The 25,965-nt window shown below is 42.8% G+C and overlaps 1 protein-coding gene across 2 annotated transcripts in view; it reads right to left on the minus strand.

Moving 5' to 3' along the window:
- efnb1 (ephrin-B1) overlaps positions 1-24,270 on the minus strand; it is a 287,394-nt gene extending 263,124 nt beyond the window's left edge. For both annotated transcript variants that reach the window (XR_013792867.1, XM_079556269.1), the window contains exon 1: positions 23,304-24,270. Coding sequence is in view for 1 of the 2 variants with exons in the window: in XM_079556269.1 (XP_079412395.1) it covers positions 23,304-23,419 (116 nt within the window). In the remaining variant the exon portion in view is untranslated. The remainder of the gene's footprint in view (positions 1-23,303) is intronic.
- Positions 24,271-25,965: the final 1,695 nt, after the last annotated feature.

A 25,965-nucleotide genomic window follows, 5' to 3' on the forward strand; every position in this document is an offset into this window, starting at 1 on the left:
GCATCGGTTTATACGCTTTACATTGCATTATTCATTCACTCCACACTTGGTGGTGGTAAGCCACAGCTGCCCTGGGGTGAACTGACAGAAGCGAGGCAACAAGTTTGCGGCATCGGCCCCTCCAACCACCACCACCCACTCACTCACTCACTCACTCACTCCATTCTCTAGGCTTCCTGGTGTTACCAAACGGTCTCCCATCCAAGTACCGACCAGGCCCTTCCCTGCTTAGCTTCCAAAGTCTGACGGGATCGGGCAGAGCAAAGGCGGTTTGGCCAAGTATCGTTAAAGCACCCAGTATCCAGCCCTACTTGGTGCTGAACACGTGTGAATCACTAACACGCGCAATGAAAAATTCAAGCCATGAAAACCTGAATTTTAAACTTGCTGAAATAAAAATTCACATCTGCAGCCTGTACTGTGGGACCATGAAACGTGCGTGGCAACTCTCCAGCAAAGCATAAACCCCAATGTCCCACGTTTCCAACACACTAAACACCTACTGGCTACAAACGGCATAAAAATGCAAGAAAAGCCCTGGTGAAGGATAAAAAAAAAAAAAAGTTGAAACTATATCCACAAGCTGAAAACTATCTACACTGGACACACAATAGACCCTTATGTAACAACGGCCTATAACTAGGGCACCACATTGCTGTTACATCCATTGCTTTAAAAGAAGCTCCTTATCTCCACATTTGACTGACAAGTCTATTCTCCGCTTACAATCGCGTTCCATGATTGTAAAAGACAGCTACACGTGTCCCGTCCAATCCGAGACAAATTAGTTGCTCTTTCTTTGCCTCCCCTTTTTCCTCCTCGTTGGGGGAGATCTTATCCAGGCGGACATGCTTAAGTTGTCAGTGGGGTTTCTAAAAAGCCATATTGAACGGCCATATTGACTGATGCAATCGCGGAGACACACATCATTAGGCTCATTAACGACTGAACGTAAAAGGGGAGGACGGCCCTAACTGGTGCAGCAGGAGCGTGTGTCTCGTCTGATAACACTCGCCTTTAACAAGCCGGGGCCAGACGCGCGCCGCCGTCCGTGTATTCGAAATGAGCCCAGTGATTCGACTGCTAATGCGTGCGGGCTCGCTGCACATGATCAGAGGAGGGCGAAGTGGGCAAGAAAGAGAATTGTTAGATCCAAATGGGAAGATTTAGAATAATTGCGAGATAAATGAGCCTCTTTAGACCTTATTCATTGTGATCAGATTGAATCCATGCCTTACGATTACCTTTAAGTTAGGTCTTTTTCAGACTTACACCCATGCTTCAATCCAATTTAGGCCCAGTTTAGTCCTGATTTGATCTTGATCTGGGCCTGGGGGTGCTCTGAAGGTCATATATTTTATGAGAAGTTTTGCGGTATGTTTGAGAAACACTGGCATAGGGCTGTCCATATTCATATACTGTTGACTCCCACATAAGTAAATATCATGCAAAGTACTTAAACGAGCTATACCTGATTGTACAAAGAAACAGGGTCACTCAGATTTCAAATTGCTATTTACTGGTCCAAACTCATCTCAAACTTTCCTAGAGCATTTACAACATTAAAAAACCAGGTTTCACAAGTTTCAGGGAGGAAAACTGTCACTTCACTGTAAAAAATGCCTACTAGCCTAACACTTTATGACTGTTTAAAAGGCTTTAAAACCAGTGTTTTTTGGATAAATGATTGTTTGTTTGTGTGTTTGTATACTTTTATTGTCCCCGTAGGGAAATTTGTCCTCTGCATTTAATCCATCCTTCGATACCGCTGGGGCAACCCGTAAGGAGCAGTGGTCAACGGCTGTGCCACGCCCAGGGACCCATCTCCATGATGTGGAGCCAGGCTGATGGTCAGAATCACCTGGCTGGAGGATTCACCTATTGCACATGTTTTTAGTGGTAGGGGAAACCGGAGTACCCGGAGGAAACCTACGCAGACACGGGGAGAACATGCAAACTCCACACAGAAAGGCCCCGTCCTGGTGGGAATTGAACCCGGGACCTTCTAGCTGTGAAGCAGAGGCGCTAACCGCTGCGCTACCATGTCTGCTTTTACCATATACTAAAGCACAAAACAAATTTTATTCCAATAACAGAAAAAAATAATAATAATCAAGGATAGCTCCTTTAAGTAGTCATCTGCACTGTGCTGTGTCAGACCTGAAAATGTAACGCCTGTGTGAAAATTTGCATGCAGGTGACTCCAAAAAATTACGACGTTGATAAAACTACTCTAGGGAAGTGATCTGTCAAACACGAAAAACACGCTCGAGCAAATGTAGCCGTAAATGTGAGACACTTGCTCCGTCATAACCGGCCAGGACTGCACGCTCGTAAAGCCTCTCCATGTGTTGTTTTAGGAAGCCATTACGAACCGGCCCGTGTCTATTTACAAGAGCTATCTGATCATTATTGCCGCCATCTGCAACGTACACTCCAGTCCCTAATCTGTGCACAAGAAGCCGAAACCGCAGCTGACACCCGCGGGAAGCGTGCGTTCAGGCAAGGGGAGTGCAGGAAGGCAAAGGCGAGGGGGGGGCTATAGCTAACACGCTAAGTCACTCCAACGGCACCTTATGATATATTTAAGTGTGTGCACATCCAAACGCGAGACGACAGCTGTTCCCGCGGCACATATAGGCACACGTTTCAGACCCGGCCTACTTCAGCAACGCTAAACACAAGTCCTACCCTTTAACAAACATGGAGGCAAAGACATCGCTTTTTTGATGAACGACGTACTGCATAATTGACTTTTGCATTCAGGCATAATCATGCCCGCAAATTAACCTTAATATCTCTGTTCTTCCGTTCATATCTTCTGTAGGTATCGTTTCATGCATAAATTACCGTCTTGGTTCTTCGCCAAGTACATTAGCGCGCTGCATTAGAAGGCATCAACAGAGGAATGAGGGGGGGAAAAAAGCACCGTCTCCAGTGGCCCGAACACAACCCAAAACATTACAAATTGAGTTGATTCATGTTTTGACTGTAGCCGCGCTCGGAGTCAGGTGAGCTGTGAAATCCATAGCAGCAAAAAAAACATCTACATTAAAACACTGTGGGGCTGTTTTGACCACTGAACGGAGCGGTGTTTCTGACTGGCGCGGGTTTTTTTTATTCAGCTTTCCTCTCAGCTCTGAAACTCCACACAGACTGCAGAGGGTGATAAGGAAGTTTTGTCCGTGTGCCACTTTCAGGAGTATCCACACGGACAGGGTTGGGTAAGGAAGGGCATCTAGCTTTGGTAAACTGAGAGGTTTGGTCCGAGAGCGTGCACCAAAGTAAATGCAAATTCGAAAGCTATCCATCTGTACGAAATGAAAGGGTCTCGCTTCTCACAGAGGCGTAATTTGGCGGATGAGAAGCAAAACATCGTCAATCCTACACAAACCCAGAAGAGATGACAACTTTTTTTAAGTCGTTGCTATGATGGAAAACCTCTGCAGGAGTAATAGCTTGTACAAAATGAAGGGGAATCGCCACAGGATAGAAACCAGAGGATTTGCTGAAAGAATACGACTCTCACACCTATCACCAACCATCACAGCAGACTGCAAACTTACTATCGTCAAAACCACATATAGTCCATCTCTCAGACAGATTCTTTTTTTTTTTTTTTTTTTTTTTCTCGAGCGTCCATGCAACGCGCTCGCAATCTCCACATCCTCAAACCGCTGCCTGCTCCCCTTCAAAGGCCCATCACAAAACGCACATCTAATGCGGTGGGAAGGCCGCTTAAAGCCCTCGCCAGGCGCGGGGCTTTGAAGAGACTGCCTTAGCTCTTACCAACAGGAGCCAAATCATTTCCCCTTTTCCCGTTCCCCTGCCCCATTGTGCGAAAGGGGTGCCGCGCGCTACCCATCCAACCAGCTATAGCCACCTACCTTCAAGCCAGCGAGGATCACACCGCTCCGCTCCCAAGAGCCCACATGCCGGATGCACATGGTCCGGGCTTGACAATAAATATATTCATGCATTCATGTATATTTTAAATTTGACTCACTGAGCATATAATGCGCATGCAAGCCTCAGACTTTCCTCCCCTTTCTTGACATGCAAGTAAGGTGTGACTATGATAAAAATGCATAAATAAATCAGGCTAACTCGAGATACTGAAAGTGGTAGCGTACAACATAGGGTGCCAGGTTTGCGGGACTCCGTATTGGCCTGTCTGACGGGCTTTCATCTCACAGACAGGGAGAAACGGGGGGGAAAAAGAAGCCAAGACTGATGTGCTGGAGGTTGGCGCTGTCGTGTTCACAGCGGGAGACTTGAAAGGCATATGTGAAGAATAAGCTAAAAGTAGTCAAAGTTTTCAGGAGAGGAAAGGGGTGAAAACAGGGATGAGAGCACAAAGAACACAGAGGAGCGTCAGCGGAGCGGTTGACGCCATATGGAGAAACGCAAAGCTACAAATAGTTATGAAAGAGATAACGGCTGCACAGTCATTAAACGGGGTTAGCAAATGTTGTTTTCTTGTTCGCAAACAGAGAAAAGCATCTGTGTGATGTATCAAAGGAAGGGAAGGAAGAAACGAATATGCGGCATGGATACGTAATAAGCTGATTGTGAATTCCATGGAGAGTGAATAGATGTCTGCATATCATAGGATTTGGTGTTATAGCGCTGAAAATCGAATCGAGATCTGATCCCTGTGACCTTTTTCCAATTTGCAGAGATCGCCACGTTGGTTTGCCGGCATTTCTGTTTAAATCAGCTCGATGCTTGATAAAGGCACTTTCCCCACTCATTCCTCCTATTCCCATCAAGTTCAGAGTGAGTGACACAACAAGGTAACCAATTACAACTGTGTGATGTTTCAGAAGCATTAGCAGAAGTTACTGAGTGCACATGGACAGAGATAGAAGCAAAATCGTGATCTCGGCTCGAAGAAAATCGTGATATTAATCGGATAGAAGACCTTGGTGATTTCTTACGTCACCTGAAAGAATCATTTGCCAACACATTGAGCACTTCACTTCTTCTTCCATTCTTTTTAGGGGTCACTGGAATCCATCCCAGCCACTATGTGCCTCGTCTCGCTTTACCTTTGACTTATGAGCAGTTTTTGATGCCTAATTCATTCTGTAACTACATTTTAAATAGAATCCATGTGGAGAGAAATGGTAGAAACAAAGAAATAGCATAGTCTCCGGGCTACAATAAAACGCTTTGTGCATGTAAAGTTATAAATTACGGCACAGTCTGCCATAAGAGACAATGACTTCGCAGCTACAGCCTCTGATTTAGCACCTCTCTCGTCCTATCCCACCGCTAAACTTCATAAATGGAAGTCTGTGGTTTTCGGGGGGGACTGTATATTGTGTTTGCTTTACCAGACCTTCACTTTTATTTCTAATATCTAGGAGATGAGAGGCGTCCACGGTCCCGAGCACATCATGGGGGCGAATAAACACTCATCTAATAGGAAACATGTGTGTGCCAGATGAAACGGCCTCCCCTCATAAGAATAGTATGAAATATAGACCCGAGCATCCTGCGGTGCTCAATCATGCCCCACGAGAAGGTTCGGCAAAGACTCAAACCCCCCCCCCCCGCCCACCCTTGGATGGACTTCTTTTTCATGTTTTTTTTTTGTGGTCCAGGAAAGCACACATAAGCTGCCAATATGGCCACTCCGGAGCTGATTCACGCAGAGAATAGTGTCTGACAGTGACATCTCTATTCACCAGTCTTTCTCTCGCCCTTACATGCATGGACACACACGCACAGGCAAAGGGCAGAGGGGAGGCGGAGCGTAGTCCCTGCCGTGGGGTCGCTATGCGGGGTTTAAGCGCGGGCATTATGGGAAGATTAGGCCTGGGAGCGAGGGGCTATCTGATGTCATTGTTGGTTTGTCTGGTCTGGCCTTGTGGAAGTCAGGACCTCATGCCATGGCACATTTTTTCGCTTTACAATTGGAACGACCGGAGCTGCAGTTGCTGGTTTTAGATCTGGGTTAGGCCTGGTTAAATGCATGAATAGTGACAACTTTTTTCAAGAATTCAAGATGGAGGAGATTATTAACCATTTGTGTAAAAAGAATAGAGTCCAGTGGAGTTTTTGTGCAGGTATCACAAAGGGTTTGAAGTGCAAAGGAAAAAGAAAAGAAAATTATTGTATCTTTTAGGGCTGCAAAATTCAATACTTGAATATTAAATTAAAACCTAACTTTGTTTTCATCTTACTGTGTCAAAACCAGACCTAAAAATACTAAATAAGGACCAAAATGAGGCTAAAAGAGTAATAAACTTGTATATTTTTGCACATTTAAAGTGCATATGACACATTAGACTAAAACATAGTATATTTAAGATTTTTCCAAAAATTTCTCTAGTTTGGCCATTTTTGTGATGTTGATAGTTTCACTTCCTTATTGGACGCCGACAGGAAGTGACATAGAAGAAGGTAAACTATTTAAACTGTTGCCGTGCCGACCAATGGCAAACTGCTATGGAACTTTACCTTTATAGATACAGACATACAGACAGGCATCTCGTCATAGAAGGGGGCGTGGCTTTGCCAAAGGGGAAAATAGAATCTTTTGGGAAACACAGTTTTTCACTCTTTTCAGCCGTTTTCTGGCAAAACCGAAATTTATTTATCACATACAAATAAAGTCAAGTCTCAATCGGGTCCAAATGGATATTTTTTCACAGCAGATTGTTCAGTAGAAGCAAAAAAACGGCAGTCATAGCTAGTGCTAGCTAACCGTTAGCATTCTCCGTTATTTATGTACTGTATTTATGGGCTGTTGAACCTCTTTGCTCCTCTCCATGTATTTGTATCTTTTTAGTAGAAAACTATATTCATAATTCAGCATTTGTTAAAGTAGTTTTTGAATAATTAGAGAAAGTTTAGATTTTTCTCCAAATTGTTTTCCCCTTTAGCTGTTTTCAAACAAGACCATACATGGGCGAGTCCAGAGATACCGTCTGCATCTATCTATCTATGTCACTTCCTGTCAGTAGCTTAAAAATTCTATTGAAAATAACTTTTCTGCCCAACATTTCTTCTTTCACTGAAATAAAATGATAATTATACAACTGATGTAATCCTTCTAAATAAGTCATATTTTCAAAACCATTAAATCTTGTCATATGCACTTTAAGTCACCATTTGTATTAGGTTGTGTGAGCTAAAAATGTGTAAGTCTCAGTCAGACGTACAACTCTGGTGATTCCGTGATGAATTGTGGCTTCTTGCGATAAGGATAATTTGGCGATGTACTGTGTGCAGCCACCTGTATCTTTTCACCGCTGCTCACTCTTGCTTCAGACCTGATTTACTCTTAGTTTAGACTTCATTTGGACCTGGTTAAGTCCTGGCTAAATACACTTGGACTTGCAGCTGAGATTGATTGCCGTTTCCCATTGCGTTTGTCCGGTCGGGCTACTATTGGAAGACAAATTAGTCGCACAAAAAACCCCACGGAAAAAGGAAAAAACTCTACAACTGACTCCATCAATCAAGTCGGCAATCAAAATAATTCAATTAAGAGAGCCAAATCCCACTGGCTTTGCGACTCTCCGGTCCAGTGGCCTTTAGAGACACAAAACTCAATTTACCGACAATCCATACATGATAGCATTAACCCCACTTTTAAAGGCTTCGAATCGGTTTCCATTACTTACATTTTCTAAGTATCAAGGGAAGCAGCAGCAGCAGCAGAGTGGACAACAAATGTAAAAATCAAATTGCAGACTGTGCAGCAGACGGGAAAAACTAATTTGTTTGAAAGTGAGGGGCTTTTGTGTTTGCCAAACAGAAGACACTTGGGGCGCTGTTCATGTGGTAAATGTGAAATAGCTGGATGTTACAGACTGAAGTGTCAATGAGGATCCGTTTAGTCTTGATTCCCCCAATTTAGGCTTGTTCTAGTCTGAGAATATATTAGAATACTGACTCTATATGTAACTACATTTTCAATTGCCGACAGTGAAATTTACCTTTAAAAGGTCAACAATGATCAGAAATACAATGCTAAAACTGTAAAGGTTTGTCATGAAAGGACTCAATATGGTATAGATTATACCTTTCAGGGCTGCCATATTACAAGTCCGCCACAGCATTATTTCACATTGGTTGGCGTTGTAATGTACACTAGGGCTGTACAATGAATCGAAATTCGATTACAATTTCGATTATTACATTAAACGATTACAAAATTAGCATAATCGAGAAAATAAACCTTTTTTTTTTCTTTTTTTTTTGCAAAGCAGACTTGCATTATTTCATGGCGCTGGGATTATTTTCCCTTCGCATTTCACGTGCTCATGCTTTTGCATAAAAAACATAAAAACAAAACCGCGCTGTGTGATGATGTCATCAGGCCACGCTGCTCAGTTTGCTTGCGCAGGTGTGAGGGCTGGCCAGCAGGGGGCAGGTGTGAAACAGAGACCTCTCCTTAATCGAGGCATACTTGAAATCATTTGTACTTGTATGACTGTTCAGAAAACAGAAAATATTCAGCATAGTTTTTTTTTATAATAAATATATAAATAAAATAAAGATTTTTTTTAACAAATTATTAAAATTATTAAAATTATTAACAAATAATCGTGATTTCAATTATGACTAAAATAATAGTGATTATTACTTTTTCAATTATCGAGCAGCCCTAATGTACACCCATTTGTCTGGCGTATTTTGATACTAACTTAACACCAAAATAACCCTTTTACTCCAGGTTTCATGGTTAAATTGATAATAAGGTAATAATTGAATTTGTCTCACTTAAAACCCTATAAACCACAAAAATAATGTATTAGCTCAACAGTTTTTGCGAAAATGCATGGCACTTGTTTAGTCTTAGTAATAATTTAACAGCTTTTCATCAATTTTTAGCCTAGTTTAGCCTAAAATAAATGACCTACAATCTGTGCTTGGATTAAATGTAACAAATGAGTGAAATACCACAATATCATTATTGCAATATTGCACATGTTTTGTTTCAATATCCTCCAGCCCTGGACACAACCGTATTTACCTTGGCAGAAAGACTAGGCTTTTGAAGAGTAGACTATGATCGTTGATTAAATGGTGACAATTATCTTAGTGATGGGACAGTTATGTAAACAGTTGGTCCAAATAAAATGTCGAACAGATTTGGTTCCACAAAGTACTTATATACTTGAATCCAAAGTGCCACTACCACAGTCTGTCCTGATTTGCATTGCCAGTTTTTTGTCTTTACTTGTTTGCCAAGCGGCGGAGCCTGGAGTAGTGGTAAACATACTAGAGAAAGTATGCTTGAGTTAAACTCTAAATAGCCGTGATTGCGGAGGGAGTGGCAGCGAGAGGGAGAGGGGCGGCCACCGAATATGTGTGTAATTGTCCTGTTTCCGAGGTGTGAAAGGGAATGCGGGGCTGCGGTGGGACGTCCCGGGGAGAGCCGATTGAAGCGTCAGTCACAGCTGCCACACAAGGGCCCCGGCGAAGGCAGGCAAATCCCAGGGCCTGTCCCATCCGGAGGGGCGGAGGTCCGGGGCCGTCCCGAGGAGCAGCGGGAGTCCCTTATACTGGGCTTTTCTTCCCCTGCCACAAGGGATACCGAGATCTCATGCTGGGAGTTTGCTTAGAAAAGGTTTCAGAAAGTCTGTGGTAGAATAGGTGAACAGAACCCCGCTTCTTTCTTATGCACATAGGCACGCATACATACTTCAGAGCGTCTTTCTCCCTGGGCTGCCTGTCTCGCCCGTAGGCATTGTGAGAAAATATGAAGCAGAGGGTGCAGATAAATCAAACTTCCAAGTTAACATCTGTGAGTTTGGGACTCGCAGCCGGCGCAGATACAGGGGAGAAGAAAGGGGGCCGCTCAAACTAGATTAGAGCCGAAACCAGAGGGTCCCGCTCGGAGCCCGGGGAGCGTAATAGCGCCAAAGTCCCCCGGATTAGACACCGCGGTCTCCACTAATGGTCTCCATGTCCCGCCGCTGTACGCCGTATGGATTATGATGCTTTGTAATTAACAGAGGAGATGGTGGTCTCTTTGGGGCATGGGGCAGATGGGGGTGCGATGTCGACACACGCAGGTTATGCCTAACTTTTATAATTGTTTAATCCAAACTTCTGGTTTGATTTTGATAGTTAACATCGTGGCTTAGTTCAAATTTCATCCTGTCCAGTCTGTCGATGATCCTGACGCTTTATAATTAACCAGGCTGAGCTAGTTTGGGTGGGTGTATAGAGGAAGAGGGTGGGAGGTGGGGGGGGTACATGACCGCACATATGCCACGCTGACACACTTCCAGGGAGGGGGTGGAGGCGTCCCGTGGGAATAGGGATCCGCTACATCGAACTCTTCCATTACTTTGTCATCCTATCGTTGTATAATACCAGCACTCCATTCAATTACACTGGCAGTCCATTAGTGCAGTCATAACAGGGAACAAAGGGCCTTGTGATGGTCATTAATGATATGGCGAGTCCAACCCATACGTCATACACCACAGTGACTTGTAAAACATTATCAGTTCCAAGTTCACTTCATTGCAATTACATATAATGGGCATGTCACGGTGAAGGCAAGATTAGAGACAAAAATCAGGGTTTAAAGTAGTGTGTAAAATGTGGATTGTTTATTATGGCAAGGTGTCAATTGAAAAGTATCTTGTGATTCCTAATCCCGATTGCGTCTAAATGAGACTGTAATTAAAGGGAGGATCGAGTTTGTGAAGGCATAAATGCTAGTTATGTGGCTCTTTACTTCGGCGCTCGGCTCGCCTGTGGAATACATAATATTCCGGAGTCTATGGAGTTTGAAATGGAATAACATTAGCGAAAATCAATACAAAAAGCAGAGAAAAGGGCCGCGGGACAACTCCGTTAGCGGCCGGGTCACTGCTGGTAAATGCATCTGACACACTGTAGTGTCCAAGTCCTTTTATGAGAATAACTCCTGTATTTTGCATTTCAAAATCTTCATTAATCCCAAGTTCTATATTATGTCAAATGAAAAAAGTTTGTCAAGGTATCTGCCATATATTCAACTTTACATTTAACAAGTCGGGAGTGCTGAGCAGTTACTAAGACGTCCTCCAAAAAAACACTTTTCATTTTCTTTCCAGTCTTCCTGAAGTTGAAAACTCACTTCCTGACTTTTACGGCACCCGCACCGTTTAGCGGGAAAGTTAGTGCGCTTTTCACTTGCTCGAAAACATTCTCAGCTCGTCCCGCTTCCTTCTCTTTATTTGGTATTTGCTGGAACCCGAAGTCCTGACACGTTAAATTCTAGCCGCCCCACAAAACTCTTTGGTGTGCCACAAACTTGGGGGGGAAAACAGATCCCTGGCTGCCTGTGTAGCCGGTGACAACTCATGACGTCTTTTAAAAGAGCTCGTAGCGTGTGCAGCTGGCAGTAAAGCACAGCGCCTTCCTCTCTCTGCCTCCCCGCCTGTCCACACACAGTACTGTATATGTGTGTGGACTTATTCCAGTGGGACTTTTGGAGTCTGTAGCTGTTCAAGTCCTCGTGGAGAAGTTTATATAGTGCGCCGCTGCTGCGTGGAACTGGTTTAGTCAGGGCTTAAGACGGTGTTTAGGCCCGGCCAGTGTGTTAGCTCTGGTTCAGTTGAGCGCTGGTATCCGTGAGTTTCAGTCACATGACGTTTGCTTGTTATGGATGGCGTTTTGAGGACTTTTGACCATTCAAAAAGGTCGAATATTTCGCTTTGAGTTGTTAATGGCTATGGAAACAGCCTTCAATGGGTAGATTTCACTCCAGTTTTCGCCAAAATCTGGTTTGGGCTCACCAGGTTGGACATAGTTCAATACTAAGCTTGCTTTGGTTTGGTTACTATGGTGTAGTCTTGGTTGAATACCAGTTTAGTTTTGGTTAAGCCCATGGAGGATGCCTGACTAAATCCTTGTAGTCCTGGTTTAGTTGAGTCCTTATGCCTTTGTTGGACTTTATTTCAAATCAACCTCTCTTAGAACTATTTAAGTGCAAGGATTGTCCACAAAATCTGAATCTTCACATATTTTGTTGTGAAAACTTTGGGACTTTACGATCTAAAGTGTACGCCCCTCTAAAGGAGTCTCCCATAAGCTGGAGCCGCTGGGGTAATGGTTTTAAGGACGCTTGTCAGATAGATCCGTTCCACTGTCCCACACGGGTCCTGATCTGCACCAGCCCTGGTCCGCTTGCCTTTCAATCTTCCCCTGTCTCTCTTCCTCTCTCTCTCTCTCACTCTGCGTTTTCTCTTTCCTTTTCTTTACCCCACTTTTATATATATATATTTTTTTTGCCCCTGACACATGGAAGTAATCTGGGAGCTGTGCACGCTGGACTGAAAGGATGTGCGGTTGAGCCCAGGGCCGTGTTTCAACGCTCCACATTAGCTGCCTTTCCTCTCGCCTTTAATCCCCTTATTTTCAACTGCTGCGATGCAAAAACAGGACGAAACGGGCAAACAAAAGCCAGAGTTAAAACCATTCAGACTTTCCCTTCAACACTTCCTGTGTATTAAGAGTCTAAGCGTGAGGTGACGGGATGAAATTTAGTTAAGTCCGAATGACCTTTATCATGGGAGCAGGATGATCTACACGCTAGCATCGGACTGGGTGCCAAAATCATGGTATCGCAGGTAAAAGATGAAGATAAAACTGGCACAGAAACGTAAAAGCATCAGTCTATTTTATTGATTTTACTATTTATTTATGTATTCAGTCTAGACAGTGCTCACGTTCATCCGTGCCCCCCTGTGGAACAAATTGTGCGTGTTTTAGATGTAGAAGAACCCAGAGAACCTGCAGGAAAGCTATGCAGACACAGGCAAATCACTGCCTGCACGAAACTAAGGAAATCAAACAAAATCACACATAACCTTTTGATTTCTAAGCCTTTTTTTCTCCTAGATTAGTATCCTCCAAGTTTCGATGTACTATGCATACTCAAAAGTCTTCCTTCCAGCCTTTGCTCCAAAAAATCAACACCCTCCTGACACAACACCGCTTTATTTATCCTTGTATTGGCTTATCCCCCCCTTGTGGAAAAAGCTTTCAAATCATTGTATCATCATTGCAGTACCCAACATAGTAATTGCACGGTTTTCTAATAAGTCCCTCTCTCGCTCCCCGCCGCCCTCGCTCTCTCTCTCTCGCTCTGCCTTGTTTTGGCCGATGGGAACTTCCTGGTTAGTGCCAAGCCCCCCTCTCTAATGAAGCCCTGTTGGTGGCTGTGGCTGTGAGGAGCCAGTGTTTAGACCGCTCCCGTCGGCAGCCTGGCTCTCAGAAGGGCAGCTCTGGCACGCTCCTCACACTTCCTTAATACTCCACTGTGTCCGCACAAAGAACAATGGGCTCACCGGCACCGCGCGCTCTCTCCAGCACTTAGTCACTTCCACAGCCATTCACTTGTTGTGTCCGCTTTTTTTTTTTTTTTTTCCCCAACAGCTATTTAATTAGGCCTAAATGCGTTAAAATACATATGACCTGCCTTAAATGCATTTTCATTCTCAACAGTGCGTTTTGTGTAGAGACTGACTGAGTCCTGAGAAATGTCTAGCTTGAAATTCGGTGATATGTAAAGTTTAGTTTAACTCCGTCGAACTGGTTTAGACCCAGCTTAATCCTGGTTGAGCCTGGTTTGTAAATCACACTTCCTGTATAACTTAAGATATGGTTGCTGGCATGCAGTCCGTTCTCGCCTTCACACTTTCTGCCATTTTACTGCTTTTTAATTAGCTCCAAACCCATTCAAACACACATAACTCAGTCATCGGGTTTAATTCACTTTCCAGAATGCAATCTTGCGACCCGACCACAGCGCACTTACGCCGTGGTATCCACTCCCGCGGCCCACTTTGTCTTGGAGAACTGTGAGGAAAGTTTGCATAGTTTTCAATGACCCACAAGAGACTATTAAAAGTGCCCTAATTAACTTGATTCATTTAGTGTTTAAAAATGAGCGGGCTAAAAGTATCATTAATTATGTAATGGTCAATCTATGCTTATGCTATATTTATTAGAAGGCTGATATCAAACTTTTCTAAACTTTAGTAACACTTTTATACAGTATAATGCATCGGCCATCCAACCAATAGTGCAACATGATAAGAGGAAAATGTTGCCATATTTTATAACTGTCTTGGATAATATTATTCTGATATTTTGATATTTTTGACGATAAACTGCAGCCCTATCTGTCAACAGCATTTAAGTGCACATGACTGGTTTTTATCTTTTTAATTATGGCTTAGTAAGATGGATAACATCTGTTGTAAGTAATAATCATAGTTTAATTTCAGTGAAGTAGCAATTTAAAGGGCATATACCTGACTTTTTTGTATTTTTTTTTTTTGCCCCATAAAAATAAGTTGGAAAAGTAGTAATTGTATTATGATTTGTCGATGTTTTATTACATCTTATTTCCTATTACACCTATATTGTATTGTAGTTAGAGGGATACTTCCATATTATCCTAACCCACTCTTTTCTCATTGATATTACATGGTTGGCATGGCAACAGTTTACAAATGTTCACCTCTACGTATGTCATTTGCTGTCAGTGTCCAATAGGGAAGTAAAATTGTAAACATCACAAAAAATGTGAAACTAACAAAAACTGGGTAACATTTGTAGCAAAACCTTAAAGAGACGAGATGCAAATTGGCCATTTTATGCTCACTACTGCCACCTCAGGTTTTACGCGTCACTGCAGTCTCTATATTAAGCTCGAGCATGACGGCACTTCAGAACCGAAGCAACAACTTTTAGTTTAGACAGTGCAGGATTTCAGAGGCAGTTGTGGTGAACAGGTCTGGGCTCATTCTACACATTAGGACATTGTTGGAACATGTAAGGGGAGGAAAATACTTAGTTTTAACATTTTTCAACTAATAGTCCCTTTAAGTACAACTGTGTGAACTATGATTTAGCATAAATTGTGTCTAATGTGTTGTGTGCACTTTAACAACACTAAGCTCATGTAGGAGTTTGCATGTTCTCTACGGTGTCTGTGTAGATGTCTTCCCGGTGCTCCTGTTTCCCCTACTATAAAAAAAAAACATGTACAATAGGCCAGAGTCTAAGAGTGTGAGTATTTACATGCATGAGTATCACACCGTGTTCATTAACATAAACTGTCCATAACCAAATGAACAAGCATGTGTATTTTTTAAGAACCAAATCTTAAATCCTTGCCTTAAATAGGAGTATAAAGGAAGGGCAAAAAGAATATATGCTTCGTTACTGCCCAAGGAGAGAAAGCACATCTAAAATGGTACTCAAGCGACTCTACAGCCGTCTATTGCTTCAGATTGGATTTCATGGACACGCATTTTACATCCAGTGTTTTTTCCCCCCGAAATCCTGTTGATACATTTCTCCTGACCGTCTTATCAATCATCCGGGCGCTAGCTAGCATGTTCTTCCAAGTAACTTATTGCATTCAGCTGTTGCACCAGTTGTGAATGAGGCCTTACGACATGAAAGGACGCCATATATAACCACGGATCACGCTGAGACAAACCGGGGAAAATTCACGCCGCGATTTTGGATAAAGACAAAAAAAAAAAGGGGGGGAGGAAAAAAATTACTTTCAAATGCCTTTTCGTGGGCCAGGGAAATGCAGCTAAGGGTTTCTGCTCGCATATAAAGAAGTGCACGCATCAATAGCACACAAAAGTGATCAGTTTACAGTGTGATGTGGCAGCCAAACCACCGGCGCATAGAGGCAGTCCATCTGGAAGCGAAACCGTGATGGGAAAAAAAAAAAACCTGCATATTTTTTCACCCTGAAATATCTTTAAAAAAAAAAAACGCTGCACAAAAAGGAGACTCTTCTGGGAGCCCAGGTGCTTGACGTTGATAACCAAATGAAGGCTGAAAAAACAGTCAAAAGTCAACGCAGCTGTCGGTATATACGGACACACAGGGAGGATCTTTGCAACAGAGTGGGAAGGTCTATTTAAAGATATTTCAAGAATACTTTTACATACATTTTCCATAGCAAGTTTACATATTCTAAGGTATAGCTAGTAAGACAATAGAGGCAGACGTTTTGAATTGATATGTAGGCAGATATAGACAAAGCTGTTGATACATAATACTCATAGTAATAGTAGTCCCGGCCTGAAAGTCCGAGAACCACTGTATTACAAAGTATTGTGAATGTGAACATAAACATAGGTGGTAATAGTAGTAGTCGTAGTAATTTCACTCTACGCCGTTGTCAGGCAATTTGGGGCAGTGCACCTCCGCGGGTTCAGGGTTTAAGCTGCGAGCCTGGGCGAGTGTAATGAGATCGCTATCATAAGGAAACAGGACCCTGGTCTGGAGGAGCGGGGTGAGGGCGCGGGGTGAGAAGTTGTGTGTCCCGGGGCGGGCCGCGGGGCGTGGGGTACGTCAGAAACAAAAACAGGCCCCATGACCCGCTCAGGAGTCAACCACCGTACACGGGAACAGGGGTTTTTTTTATACTTAAGTGTTGGAAATTGTCTAATAGTAATACATTAAACATAAAACAGTGCAGAAAGTAACAATAATGGAATTTATTTATGTAGCAAAAGAAAGAGTCAAAGTTTAGGAGCAATTATTTGAACAGTTAACATTTATATTTGACCAGTTGGTGGAGAAAATAGGAATAATGTAGTAATAGTGTAAGTGTATGTACAAGCATTGTTTTTTTGTGAGTGGGAGTAGCAGTAAGCCGTGTACTTTCTAGTATCAAATTTGAAACTAAATACATTAAAGTTTTGTTGCAACTTGGCAGTAGCGAGTCGTTTTCACCAAAACATTTTCACACGGAGTATTAAAAAACATATCCTTAAAAATATATATTCTGCCAATGAAACAAGGATCTTGTTTTTGTCTCAAGTGGGGGAAAAAAATGATACTTGTTCGCAGTTGCATTTTTATCTTTTCTTAGACAAGTCCAGACTAAAAAAAATCAACATAAATTCTGTTAACTCAAGCGATTTGAAGGAATGTATCTCTTTTTTTTTCCAGTAAACTTTGCCTGTACACAAGTAACAATTTTCCAAAGCTGTTACTTCTTCTTGAGTCATAGCATTTAGCCAAGCACCGCACTTTCATTCGTCCTAATCTCTCCCTGTGCTCGAGCTCCAGTCCCGTGGTCTCGTCCTTGCTCTCCGATCCGGTTCTTGCCCGACAGGTTTCGTTGGTTACAGTCTCTCCCGCCGCAGTCGCACTTTTTTTTTTCTCGGTGTTTTGTTTTTCTAACTCGTACCCTCCCACTGAAACCCTCTTAAAATTTAAATGCCACAGAGCACGGAGCTTTACTTAATGGGGGGCAAAGGTTTCTGGGCACTTAAAAAACAATATTTACATTGATAACAGCCTTCGCTTTAACACAACACGACGATAAGCAAGAGCAGGTTTGTTTTCCCTCAATTACTCCAGTGAGGAGAAAAAAAAAAAAAAGAGTTGATTATTTACCTTATCTAAAAATAAACTTTAACTAGTTCTCGGGTGCCGCTAATAAATATCACGCTTGCCACTTCACTGCGTTTAGCATTTGGAAAAAATTTTAATAAAATGGCCGAGGATCAACATGTTAATCAAATCAGGCTTAATCATCAAAGCCAACGAACCCTGTAACCACAGCAGTAAACAAAACCAGTCAAGTGTTGAGGGCGATGAATGGGCAGAGATAAGATGAGTAATAAGCAAAACGCAGTTCAACAGAGGAGCTGGCTGCTTGTATAAGCACAAACTGGGCGTCTGTGGGGTTTCGGAGCTGCTCTCATTACGCTGTGTACAGTTTTATTCAGTAGTCATAGCAATAAATGTAGAAAACAGTAGAGAATTTAGCAGATTGTTGTTGCAGTGATGGGAAATAATAGAAGCTTGGTGTGAATTTTACACTGTGCTGAAGTTATTGTTTTATTATACCTTTTAAGTGGTTAGTATGAACTGTTGTTTAAGAACAAGGTGTATTTCTACCATTGAATTTTGCATCTATAACTATGCTGGAAAAAAGGACCATCTTAAAATGAGATAAATGACTGAAATCGGTTGAATTAAGGTACTTTATGTTGAGTTTGAGTCTATATGAACTAATCTAACATAAGGTATAAATGCTAATGCCAATGGAGCAAGCATGAATCCCACGTAAAATCAGACAAATTCACTTTTACATTTAAATAGATGTATTTTTCACTTGAAATTACACAAATGGCAATAAGAGGTTTAATCTTAACCTACTCTCACTTTAGATCAGATCTCTTAATTCATGCAAATGTATGTTATTTCTTCCTTAAAATGATTATTCTTTTTCCAGTGTACAATATAACAAATATAGTGCCCAAATATCGTCATGGCAACATCCACATTGCTTGAAAAAAATCACTGACTCAACACATTTTGTGCAAACACAGCTGAGAACAATACAAATCTGAAAATGCTCCGTTTCAGTCATGACTTTAAGGATTTAGTTGTAAGATTTACGTCTAAAAGTGTTGAAACGGTTCAGTAAAAGATCATAATCATGTTCAAGAAAGTTATAATGTATCACAACTTTTCCCCGTGTTGTGCTGCCCAGCCCCGGTACCTTTTATTTTACTCAAGTAACGTCAAGTCTTTTCCTTCACAACACAATACTGAAGTTGTGTTTACAAAATGCCAATGGAAAGTCTTGCCAGAATCCAAATATAAAAATATAAAAAACTTTTTTTCAATCCGTGCTCCAGCGGCTGCCTGCCTGTCTGCCTGCCTACAGCCCGTGGCTATTTAGCTGCCTTCAGAGGTGTGCGGTGTGTGTTTCCCATCATCTTATTTGTCTCCCGAGCTGTAGCAAACACAGTGTTAGCCACGGGTCACGGGGTAAATATTAGCTAAAGAAGGGCTGGGGGGACAGACACCCACGGCAACCTTGTCAGATTATCATTAAATTGGCATCGCGGCACGGACCCAAGCATTCCCCTGCATGTTTGTGAGTGGCTGCAAAGTAAAGTAGCAGTACCCCCCCTCCCTCTCTGGGCAAAAAAAAAAAAAGCGACGGGACGTGATCAGTCATAACAAAGTGACATTTTCAAAGCTAAATCCCACTCAGCTAAATGAGCACTAATCCGATTTACTGATCAAAATGTTAGGGAGACTTCTTTTAGCGGGACAGGGCAAAGATGACACATCAAGCTCTCTCTCTCTGCACAAACAGCCTTTCCGTCTACCATTCATTTAAAAAAAAAAAAAAAATGTCGCCGAGGAAAAAAAAAAAGGTTGCTTACATCCCGCGGCTTTAACGATCAAACCCTCATTTCTGTTTTGGCCGCTGTGGATGATGTATGTCGCCTGTACCACCACGCTGGGAGGAGATCAATTAAGAAAACCCGGGATATTGATATTGGGAGGCTTAGACTGATAGCATCCGCTCATAGGAATCCATAAAAGTAAAAGAAGCTTAGAGGGGGAGCGACACAGCACTGACGAATTGGCCTAGACGCGCACACAGAGCATAGTGACTCTAGCCTGCTGCGTTCCTATACTTCTGCCTCATAACTCACGGCCTGTGGGGAGCGCATTGTTATATAGCGTGTTTATATATATATATGTGGTACACTGTGCAAGAACGGGGGCCCCCGATTAATTTATTAACCGCGGCAGCCGGCGCTCCCCAAAGTGCGCACAGGAAGTTAGACGTCGTAAATCTCGATGAGTCAAAAGATACTGTACTGTACTTCCCCCATAGGGCTTCGCAGTGTCTCTATCAACACCCCCAAAAGCAATATATAGGCCACATAGAGGCAGTTACAGCAAAAGCAAACAGACAAGATGGATACTGATTGCCGCGCATGTATTCCCTGTTTTTATTGCCTATATTGGATGCACCGCTGACTGATACGTTTCACTAGACGGGCAGGTTTGTCTTTGGTTATTGCACACGGCGAGATAATTGTCTATTGTTTCACTCCTTCTCTTTTCTGTTTTTTTTTTTTTTTTGCAGGAGAGCAGAGCAGCAGGATAATTAGGTTGAGGGGAACAGTTTGAGGAGAAGTGCATTATTGTTCCACGGTGAACTTTATGAAATATCGGGATTCGCAATGAGCCCAAGGGAGGGAGACGGCGGAGGGACAGATGGGGGTGGAGGGGGGGGGGGTTTACTGAGCGGGGGCCAATGTCAGAAATTACAGCCGTGGCATGTGAAGACGGTGCCCTGGTGCGAGAGTTGTCGAAAGTTGGAGAGGCAAAATGGAGGAAGGGGAAAATATTTATGTGAATGCATACCGAAAAAGTGCATCCGTTTATTGTTTGGGAAATGTTGTGGCTTCAAAATGAGTTCCCCCAGAAAATAGACAAGAAAAGTTGGATGTATGAAAAAAAACATACATTAAACATATACTGTACATTCAGTGGTGGAAGAAGTACTCCATACTCTTAGTTCAGTGAAAGTGCAGATGCAGGACCAAAAATGTACTTAAGTAAAAGTAAAAGTATCTAATAAGTTTTTTACTTAAGTATCAAAGAAGGAATTGTAAAATGTACTTCATAGGTAAAACAGTAAAGGTATTTAAGAGTTTAATGTGCAGGATTTTTTCCATTATTTGAATCAAAACAGGCACTAAACCAGGTCTTAACCCGGACTAAACCAGGTCTAAACCAGATCTAAACAAGGTCTAAAGGAGTAAACCACTAAGCCAAGTCTAAACCGGGACTAAACCAGTTCATCATAGAGAGTAGTCACTTTGAAAATAAAATACTTTTACTTTTAACCCAATTTAAAAATGTAGCGGAGTAGAAACTACAGATACAGGCTCTAAAATGTAGTGAAGTAAAAGCAAAAAGTCATAAAAACTAAAGTAAAAGTACCTATAATTTGTACTTTTTACTTTGTTACTTTCCACCACTGTGTACATTATATTGATGATCATTACAAAAAAAAACATTTTGTATATTTGAGAAATCTCCAAAAGTCAGTCCATTAAACTTTTCAAAAGTGCAAAAATATATTATATATTTATTTTGTGGAGTTTATTAGTTTTGCGAGACGAACGCTGATCCTCTGCGTAAACGCTGGCTCGGCAAAATCACAGAAACAATCTAAATATTTTTGTATGCGTTGATCCGTACGGAAAATAACTACGGTCGGGCGACATGAGGAGCAACATGGGACAGGCGCAATAAAAGTAGCTGCTCAAAAGTTTTTAAACTAAATAAATGAAGCGTGCTCTTGGATAATTCACAAAAGTACAAAAGTAAAAACACCCTGACTCGACATGAAAAGACGCAAAACTAAAGTCTTCCAATTGACAACTGTTGTGGTGACCCCAAACAAAAGCCGCGGAGACCCCTTACAGTATCCACCCCAAATGTTTGTAGTGAAGAAGACGGTGCGAGAGGTTAAGTCAACAGGCATCACAAAGGGGACTAGAACAACACTGCTAACTGTGGAAACGCGAGGGACATTCCTGTATCTGTGTCTCATGTAGTCAAAAAATATCTGAATCTTGTTGCTTTTGTCGTTGTTTACTCTCAACACGGCCCCTACGTGAACCTTTAGCTTAGCTCTTTTCTCCTCTAAACATTTTTTTCCGAGGCACTATTTACAGCCGTAATTTAAACAGTTGTAATTAGCAAAACGCAAAGACTGCACTTACTTAGGCACTACAACAGCCTTTAGGAAGCGGCCAAGGCTCTTCCACTCCATGGGGTCTCATTGTGTATAAAAACTTGCAAACCCCGTAGTTTACCCCCTCTTCAAACACGCCGTTAAAAGCAGAGTCTCGATGTTATGACAAAAATTTGCAAATCTAATCACGCAATCTAAACATTCATTCGGATGGGCCTGTGCGCGCAAAGTGCATTCGGAAAACTTCATCTGCGTCCACGTAAACATGTCCAAATGTTTGAATATCTGCTATGGCTGTTATTGTCTTCGGTTCATTGCCACCTTAACCGTACCCTTTCTTTTTCTTACAAGATTTCTCCAGCAAACCGCCCCCCCACCCCCCTTCCCCACTCCTGGTACTTTTGGATATGTCTGTGTCCTCTCATTGTTCCTCTACTTCTCCACTTAAATAGATCCTGATGGGCCTTAGTCCTCGCCATTACAGCCGAGGCCCACACACACACACACACGCACACGGCCCAGAGAGCATTGCACTAATGTTCAATACTGTCTGACTGCACAACCAGCTCCTATGACATCTGACATTTGGGGAGGCTAAATCATAGATCCACTTGAATGAATAAGTTCTAGTTATGAGCTGATTCGGGCTATTTCCCCTATGGTGCTGTGAGCCGAAAATTGAAGGTCAGATTCCCCGGTCCGAAAAGCCAAGGCAAAAGGTCTCCTATCGCCTCTCTCTCTCTTTCTCTCTCCCTCTCTCTCTTGCTACCTCTTTCCCTCTCCCTTCTTCCCTTCTCTTCTGTGCCGTCCAACTGACTTCATGCAAATGTGGGAGTTTTAGCCTAAGTGGGTGATAATTGTTACCAGAATGCATTTTATTATCAGCAGTCTGGGCGCAGTCTGCTTGTTTTGATGGGGAGTATTTTGAATTTTGTGCTTGGGAAAAGAAAAAAAAAATATCCTGGCTTGGGACTTTTTCATCTTTAGAAACTTGCCTTTGGATTGATGTTGAGAAATAGCTTGGGAAGTAAGCCAGTATAATCACGCGGGGAGGGGAAAAATAAGGAACTTTGAAGCAATTAATTCTTTGATTTTGATGAAAGAGAGATTGCGAGATATTTTTCAATGACTTCAAGGACACGGAGCGGCCTTATGCATGAGCCAGGTATAGCCAATGTTATGGGCCCAGGGGAGCAGAGCAGGGAAATATCCTCAATCTACTAAACTGGGCTACAACTTGACACACTTGGCAAGCTTTCCAAGAGTTTTCTTTTTTTTTTTTCATCTTCATTCTACTTAGCTAATTACATCAATTACAAGAAATAGTATGGAAGGAGTGGACAGCCTCCCAAAAGAGCGAGACATACATAATTTATAACAGTCCAAAAGTCCTAGTCTCGTTCTAATAAAAAGAAGTGTAATAACACCATAAATTACTATAATTAAGCGTCTATTATTGTGGCTGAAGGGGGGGCCACTGAATATTGTACAAGCCTCTTTAGAGTTGGGAAATTCCCAACTGAGAAATAAATCAGCACAATACGCCGTGGCTGAAGGATGACAATTCAAAGTGCATACATTATTTTTCGCTTTGTGGTGTGGCAGTGTCAACCAGCTGGGCCATAGAAATAGAGAATGCACAACAAGCCTCTTCTGTATTTATATGACCCTAATTTAACAGTACATTTAACGTTGCCAGCCCACAAAGTAAACTTTTCCCTTTAATGTTGGCCCATTACGCACAAGTGCCCTGTCCAAATGACAGACTTACTTTGGGTTCTGCGAGCTCCAGATGATAGTCTCCAACGATTTGGCTGAAGGTAACGCCGACCTGCAGAGTAAAATAAAGATCCAAAGGTAATACTTCCAAGAGCCGTGTCCCGCCATTCTGGTATGTGAGCGCAGACGGTGTAGAGCCGAGCGGTGTAAAGCGAGCGTCAGGACGCAGCGGTGCGCCTTGTGGCAGCCTTTATCTGAGGGTCGCCCGGTGGGAAGGTGAGCTTGGTTCAGTCGGGAGCATGAGAGCTCAATATCAAATACATGTCCTATTGGAGCAGTTCTTTAGTGTGTGCCCAGGTCCGAGTGTCCTTGGCTGAACTGGGAAAGAAGCAGTGTCCTGGTTGACCTGTGGAAGAGGTAAAAACGACCTCCCAGACCAGTGTGTGGAAGCAGATATTTCACTCCGCGGTGGAAACAGACAGAGCTGGAGCGCACGCTTTGTCTTTGTCAAATCCCCTGGCGGTGCCTGTACCTGTCGCTGCTGTATATAGCCTACAGATGACCATCCATCAGTTACAACTTCGCTGTAACGCTGGGAATCCTGAGGTCCACTTCATTCCAGTACTATCTCACCCACTTCCTCCTGCTCAAATGACCAGAGTTTCTGTTGAAAATATTCCAGTCCGCCGTGCCACAGTGTTGCGCTCCTCCGGGGCTGTCTGTCCTAGTCCAACTCGGGCATGCTGAGCCGTCCGTGTGTGGCCACTGAGTTAATACCCTCTTGTTTGTAGCGCGGGCAAGGCGCGCAAAAGACAAAAGTGCAGCGAAGAAACCAGTCCAGTCACACAGCTCTGGGTCTGCCTTTACATCCGCTCGTCAACATGTCCACGCTGCTGTGGTTGGGGTTTCTTGTTTTTTTTTTTAAAAAGTGTCTCCGCGCGACTCCGGTGCGACTCGTAGCTGGAGCTCAACTGTAACCCGAGCGGAGACGAGCGGTGGAGTACCAGGACCCGCCCACTGAACAGTCGACAGCCAATCGGAGCGTTCCGTCCGGAGAGTTGGGGAGCAGTAAGCTAAAGGCATTTATGGGGACGTGGAGGGTGGGTATAGTCGAGTGAGGGGGGGAGACTCAGGGGCATGGGAGCGCGTGAGGGGGGTAGGATTGACCCCGCATCTCCACCCCCACCACCTCGACCCGAGCCATCGACCCAAATTGAAATGGACTTTGGAGTTATTCGTCACACTGAGAGAGAGAGAGAGGGAGAGAAGGGAAGAGCAGCGTGCCATAGGCTGGTACAAGTGTGCGTAAAAGTGCTTACAATGAAAAAAGTCTGCATCCTCTAAAACCAGGACTAGACTCATTATCTGCTGCGACGTCGCCGTATCCAGTGGTAGCCTGCAATAACCCACTGAGGGGATTATGGCAAATGTTTATGTTTTAACCTTGGATTCCATTTCAGTGTCTGCGAGGACGTCTCCACAGATTTACAACTGTTTTGACTCGTTACAAACGTTCAGCATTTACAGTATAGGATTACAGTATCCGTTATTTTAGTCCTTTCTCGCGCTTTGAAGGCTATGATGATTAATGGCCCCTTTGGATCTCTTTCTGGCTGTCCCCTTTAGGGATAATGAACTGCATGAGAACTCCGTCTCCAGTGTCAATAGACAATGGTCCGGTCGGTAGCCCTATAGTCATCGCGCCATTGAATGCATTGAGGGAGAAATGCTTGACACATAATTGATCATGTCCATGTCTGTGCCCCCTTTGTGCCTATAGATGGTTTGCGTTTGAGAGGGAGAGAGAGAGAGGGAGAATATGCTTCAGAGGAGGGGAGCGAGTCGCACTTCATTTCAGCCCATTTTGCCCGATCAATGTCGCCCCCTAATGGTCAGCGTGAGATCGATGCTTATAGGAAATAGCACCGGGGCTTTTTGAGCGTAATTGGGAATGGCAGATAACAGACACTTTAAGATGCACGCTTTGGTTACAGAGATTATTTTTGCAACGCGGCGCTATAAAGTTGACAGGCCGTATACTTTACATAGCACCGTTCAAACAATGCACTGACAGGACGGCCAATCACTGCACTCTTTAATTATGTGTATTTATATTTGCGTGTGTGCGTGTGTAGGAGGCGGTAATAATAGGGAAGTGTCAAGTGCGCTTCTTTGCATACTCAACGGCTCTGATGTGCAAGTCCGTCATGGTAAATCCAATAGAAACATCCAGCTTGATTGTGCTTTCTAGAACTCTAATGCGAAACTACGTGTTTTTGTGATTGTCTTACGTTGTTTGACTTTCAAATGTATCCTTTCTATTGCTCATGTTAAACTATGGGCTACTGTGAAAATACACTGTTTGCAATACCGTTGATTTAAATTATACCAGTGTGGTATCGGAGAAAAAAGTTTAGGTACGACTGGTATCGAACAAATAAAAGTAGATTTTTCATGCCTGTTGGGTCCAGGGACAGCACTGGTTGTTTCAGCTCAAATAAATGATACACATTCAAAACATATTTTATGGAATACATTACTGTTCTAATTTCTGGTTCTAAATGACAAATATTTTTGTAAAAGTATCAAAAAAAAGTATAAAGTAAAAAGTATAAGTGTTCAGGTATTGGTATTGAAACAAATGGATGTGCAAACCAAGTTGAGTGATTTTGGGTTCCTATTTATATTTTTAGAAAAAATAATCTCTGCTATAT

The sequence above is a fragment of the Gobius niger genome (genome assembly GCF_951799975.1).
Source record: "Gobius niger genome assembly, chromosome: 5".
Classification (NCBI taxonomy): Eukaryota; Metazoa; Chordata; class Actinopteri; order Gobiiformes; family Gobiidae; genus Gobius; species Gobius niger.